The sequence below is a fragment of the Pan paniscus genome, chromosome 22, assembly GCF_029289425.2.
Source record: "Pan paniscus chromosome 22, NHGRI_mPanPan1-v2.0_pri, whole genome shotgun sequence".
In the NCBI taxonomy this organism is placed as follows: Eukaryota; Metazoa; Chordata; class Mammalia; order Primates; family Hominidae; genus Pan; species Pan paniscus.
Window position 1 is genome coordinate 42147158 of NC_073271.2, and position 5886 is coordinate 42153043.

At 55.1% G+C, this 5886-nt stretch overlaps 1 protein-coding gene across 1 annotated transcript; it reads left to right on the plus strand.

Moving 5' to 3' along the window:
- The first annotated feature begins 4212 nt into the window (after positions 1-4212).
- On the plus strand, positions 4213-5562 carry LOC134729731 (uncharacterized). Its single transcript, XM_063601333.1, has 2 exons — positions 4213-4882; positions 4978-5562. The coding sequence occupies exons 1-2, from the start codon at positions 4607-4609 to the stop codon at positions 5560-5562; spliced, it is 861 nt and encodes a 286-aa protein (XP_063457403.1). The 5' UTR covers positions 4213-4606.
- The last annotated feature ends 324 nt before the right edge of the window (positions 5563-5886 follow it).

A 5886-nucleotide genomic window follows, 5' to 3' on the forward strand; every position in this document is an offset into this window, starting at 1 on the left:
TGATGGATGTTACTGATGATATGAGGGATCTTTTTGGGGTGATGGATGTTACTGATATGAGGGATCTTTTTGGTGTGACGGATGTTACTGATGATATGAGGGGTCTTTTGGAGTGATGGATGTTGCTGATGATATGAGGGGTCTTTTTGGAGTGATGGATGTTGCTGATGATATGAGGGGTCTTTTTGGGGTGATGGATGTTACTGATGATATGAGGGGTCTTTTTGGGGTGACGGATGTTACTGATGATATGAGGGGTCTTTTGGAGTGATGGATGTTGCTGATGATATGAGGGGTCTTTTTGGAGTGATGGATGTTACTGATGATATGAGGGATCTTCTTGGAGTGATGGATGTTACTGATGATATGAGGGATCTTTTTGGGGTGATGGATGTTACTGATGACATGACGGATCTTTTTGGGGTGATGGATGTTACTGATGATATGAGGGGATCTTTTGGGATGATGGATGTTACTGATGATATGAGGGATCTTTTTGGAGTGATGGATGTTACTGATGATATGAGGGTTCTTTTGGGGTGATGGATGTTACTGATATGAGGGGTCTTTTTGGGGTGATGGATGTTACTGATGATATGAGGGGTCTTTTGGGGTGATGGATGTTACTGATGATATGAGGGGTCTTTTGGGGTGATGGATGTTACTGATGATATAAGGGATCTTTTTGGGGTGATGGATGTTACTGATGATATGAGGGATCTTTTTGGGGTGATGGATGTTACTGATGATATGAGGGGATCTTTTGGGGTGATGGATGTTACTGATGACATGAGGGATCTTCTTGGAGTGATGGATGTTACTGATGATATGAGGGATCTTTTTGGGGTGATGGATGTTACTGATGACGTGACGGATCTTTTTGGGGTGATGGATGTTACTGATGATATGAGGGTATCTTTTGGGGTGATGGATGTTACTGATGATATGAGGGATCTTTTTGGAGTGATGGATGTTACTGATGATATGAGGGGTCTTCTTGGGGTGATGGATGTTACTGATGATATGAGGGATCTTTTTGGGGTGCTGGATGTTACGGATGATATGAGGGGTCTTTTGGAGTAATGCATGTTCTCCGTCTTGATTGTGTTCATGGTCACACAGTTATATAAATTTGCCAGAACTCATCAAGCTATACACTTTAAGTGGGTGCATCTTCCTGTATGTAAACGGCACCTCTCCAGAGGTGATTCTTCAAATCCCTCCTCCATTTCTAACCTCCTCCTGGGCTTGCTGTAACTTTGTGGTCCCTGACAGCTGCACCCACCACCCTCCATGCCCTCTACCCTGCTGACCAACTCCCCGTCCACCTTCTCCCAGTTGGCCCAGCTCAAGGGGCGGCCCCCTGCATCGAAAGCAGTTAGGGCCTCCTCCTCCGGCACCACCTGGGAAAAGGCGACTGTGGCCTCTGCAAAGGCTTCCTGGCTCCGGTTCCCAGGAAGAGGCATTCGCACTGCCTCCCTCCTCTGTCCCAGACAGCCCCAGGGCCTCTCACTAAGCCCAGCTGGCCGAATCCGTGCAAAGCTCCTCTCCAAACCGACTTGAGTAACTTCTCTGGCTGAAAATGGGAAGCAGTTGCATAACCAGACATCTGCGGATCCAATTCCTGAGAAAATGTAGGCAGATGCACCAGACAGTTAGGAGAGGCCCTGAGAAGATGAAGACACGGGCCGGAGGCCACACTTGGCCTCTCTCCCGTTGGCCTGACACATTTTGCAGCTGCTTATCAGGGGGTTAGGAGAACGCTGAATAGGAGGCTGGGGAGGCCAGTTCCACAGCGTATGACACACGCGTACCACTGCTTCCAAGGGAATTCATCAAACCAGTTCTTTGCGTAATCGCCTAATGCTTCCTCCTGGGGGAGGGGATTTGTTTATTGATCTTCTTCCCTTCCTATAGATCTGTTGTTCATAGGCATGAGGTGAACACGCGCATTTTCCAGCCAGGAGAACGTTCCGCTCAGCACGCACACCTGGGGACAGCCCAGCCCTGAGCAGGAAATGCCTGCTGGGCTTGAAGAGGGCTTCCTGGGGTGTGATGGATGATCGGGTTCTTTTTAAAGAATAGGAAGCCCCAGTCAGCTTTCCAAGTCCCACACACAGGAGGTCAGGAGGACAGGCCCCTGGCCAGGACCCATCCTGCTGTGGCCCCAGCACCCCCAGACCTCCCGGCAGCTGACCCAGACTCTTGGGACCTGGCACCCTCATCCCTGGAGGTCAACACTCCAATGTCCGCTGGGCGTCTGACCTGGAGGACAGGGCTCCGAGGCACAGCCCATGGCTGAGAGTGAAGAAACGGCGCCCTCATGGCGGACCCTCCACCAAACGGCCAGTGAACGAAGTGTGTTTGTACGGGAGGGCTTCCAGCCGCCGCGACCCCCACCGTCGAGAAACCACCCTCTGGGCCCACCGCAGAACTCACTGTGCCCACAGCGGGGCTCTCTGGGGAGGGTCCTCGGAGCACAGTGGCGAGTGGACGGCACCCTGACCATCCCGGGCAGGCTTTCCAAACACGGCTGGTGGACAGCTTCCCTGCTGGGTCCCCGAAGTGAGGCCAGGTCACCCACAAGTCAGGAGCATTGGCTGCACCCTGGCAGCCCTTGGCATCCTCTCTCAATGGGGCGTCACGTTGTCCCAGGGAGCCAGGCTGGTGACACTGGGGTCTGGGAAGAGGGGCCTGGCCCTGTCACACACACTGTCAGCCCTCCAAGGTGGCACGGGGACGGCGAGGCCAACAGCTGCTTGTGCGGAACTGGGCTGGTCCCATCGGCTCTGGAATCAGACCCCTGAGGCTTGGAAATAAGATGGACCGGGGTCAGGGGATGCTCAGTTGAAGGCAGACACCGCTCCCCACTTTGCTCCACAAGCAGAAGCTCTTCCCAGTCAAGGCACAGCAGGGCAGGGGCCGCCAGGCACAGTGAAGGGGGCCAGGGCCTGCAGTCCCCCATCCAGAGCTGGGCAGGGAGCCATGCAGGCTGCGAGGTGGGGTGGCTGCTGCAGCTCCCAAGGGGTCTGGTGTGGACTAGAGGGCGAGTGGAGAACCTGGGACCTCTGCAGGGCGCACAGCCATTTCCACACACAGCCCACTTCAGACCACTTGCTGCGGTGGTCACTGGTGGTCAGCACATAGCAAAGCGTCTGGCCCTGTGCCCCCACCCTGCCAGCACCAGGCTGGACAGTCCCCAGCGGCTGCACGGTGGCCTGGGCAGCTGTGATGGGAGAGGCCCCCACAGACGAGGCCCCAAGTCGGCTCCTGGCTCTGCCCTGGACCGGCTCTGGGTTCTCGAGAGGCTGGCCCAGCCCTGCGCTGCTCTGAGCCGTGCGGACCCTGTGGGGAGGACCCCATACTGCAGATCCCTCACCGGCAGCCCCCACTCCAGGCCAGACTGAAACACCGCAGTGGGCTCCTGGAGCACCCCCCACGCCCGGGGCTGGCTGGCCTGGGAGGAGGGGACACAAGAACTTGGGACGGCAGTTCTCAAAGTGCAGTCTGGGGACCGCAGAGGTTCCTGAGATCCTCTGTGAGGCCAAACTTATTTTGATGATGAAACTGACACATTCTCGCTCTCACAAATGTTCCAAGTACAAAACCCACGATGCAGTTTCAGATCTCACGTCCCAACAGACCTTTAAGACAGGACCGCTTGTTGGGTTTGGGGATCGAATCGAAGCTTATCCACAGTTATCTGAGAGGACTGCCGAGGCACTCCTCCCTCCAAGTGTGCGGTGAGGCCAGACTTTCCACAGATTTGCCCAAAACCCCATTGCAGCGGCTTGAACACAGAAGCGGCTCCGAGAACCAGCTGTCTCCCGTGAAGCCAGACACCGAACAGACTGGAAAAGGGAAAAACAGTGCATACTCCTCACAGATCTTCCGTTCGGGAAACGATAATTTAATTGCTTTAATTAAAAACATATTATGTGAAAATGTAGTGGGTTTATCCTTGTTAATGTGAAACGGATCGATACATCAGTATTTTTGGATTTCTGTTTTAATTTCTGATATAATCAATGTTGATAGACATAACTTGTGCAAACAAAGCTCTTCACAGTCTCCCAAGATCTATGGGTGTGGGGTGGGGTCATGAGACCACAGTGTGGGGAGCAGGTCCCTCGGTCACCGTCCAGGCTCGGCAGCCCCTCCGCACGGGGCATCCGCGTCCAGAGTCCTACAAGAAGGAGCCTCAGAGAACAGAGCCCCTGGCGCCCCAGCGTGAGAAGCTTCCAATGCTTTCTCAGCATCTTTTTCCAGATAAAAATGCCAGCCCTTCCTCTCCAAAGATCTGAACCGCCTGGGGTTTTCTTGGCCTGGCATCACGCCTTCCCTCATCCGGCACCAACCCTTCCCTCCCGTCTCTATGGTTTCTCCCGCTCTTTATCCTCACAGCCCTGTGGAAAGACGTGGTCTGTGGGCCTGGAAAACGATGCAAGGTCGTGGTGCCTGTGACGCCCCCAGACTCACACCCCGACGCGGGGGACTGAACGTTTGTGTTCTCCCCAGTTCACAGGTTGAAGGCCTCGCCCCCAGCGCAGCTGTGTCTGGAGACCGGGCCTCTGGGAAGTGATGATGGTTAAATGACGTCAGGAGGATGGAGCCCAGGTCGGCTACGGCTGTGGCCCCAGTGACGCCGGCGTACTCGGGCGCCTGCCAGCTGGGAAGAGGCCTCACCAAGCCCAGCCCTGCAGCACCTTGGCCTCGGCCTTCCAGCCTCCGGATGCGAGAGGATAAATGTCTCCTGCTGAAGCCGCCAGGTCTGTGGTCTCCTTGTGGCTGCAGCAGCCGCACTAAGACACTGGCCACACCTGGTTTCTCCACAGCCGCTGCAGCCACGAGGAGAAGGCCACCCCCTCGCGTTCAAACACAGGTGCTTTTTAATTTCCATAGTCAATTGCGTCAAGGTGTAACTTACATAAGAGAAAGTGCAGATCGTAAGGGTTAGACTTCGATGCCTTCTTGCAGGTGCACCCGCCGTGGAACCGCAGCCACAGTGGAGCCATGGAATGTGCCCGTCACCCACAGCCCGCCTCTGAGTCACTGCCGTCACCCACAGCCCTGCCTCTCAGTCACTGCCATCACCCACAGCCCTGCCTCTCAGTCACTGCCGTCACCCACAGCCCTGCCTCTCAGTCACTGCCGTCACCCACAGCCCTGCCTCTCAGTCACTGCTGTCACCCACAGCCCTGCCTCTCAGTCCCTGCCCGTCACCCACAGCCCTGCCTCTCAGTCACTGCCCGTCACCCACAGCCCTGCCTCTCAGTCCCTGCCGTCACCCTGGCTGCTCCTGGAGTTGCACAGAAATGGAATTGTGCGCTTGGATGCCTCCGTGCCCAGCCCCGTCCCTCCGCGATTCCTCCTTGCTGCTTTGCGGAGCAGTTGTTGGCCGCTCACAGCTGGGCAGGGCCCGTCCTGGCAACAGACCCCTCCTGCTGCGGTGGTTCCCTCGGTGGTGGACGGGGCTGTCGGCACATTTTAGCTGTCACCAATAAAGCTGCTGTGAACATCCCTGTACACGTCGTTGTGTGGAATGAGTTTGGTGTGTCTTAGGGAACTCCTTGGGAGTGGAATGCCTGAGTCATCAGGTGAGGACAAACTCAGCCTTTTATGAAACTGCCAAGTGGTTGTGACACTTAAACTCCCACCAGCACCGTGTCATTGTCTGGCAGCCCCGCAACCCCCCAACGTCTGGTGTCTTTTTAATTTGAGATGTTCCAGTGGGTATGTATTGGTGTGTCACTGTGGTTTTAATTCACGTTAAATTAACTACTTGGACTACACACACACACACGCACACACACACGCAAACACACACACACGCACACACACACGCACACACACACACGCACACATATATTTGGTATTATACCGATA

Bases quoted from the DNA above. Each gene is read 5' to 3' on its own strand.
- LOC134729731 (XM_063601333.1), top strand. From the start codon at position 4,607: ATGGAGCCCAGGTCGGCTACGGCTGTGGCCCCAGTGACGCCGGCGTAC. The intron at 4,883-4,977 runs GTGCTTTTTAAT...GCCTTCTTGCAG, and splicing joins CCCCTCGCGTTCAAACACAG to GTGCACCCGCCGTGGAACCG.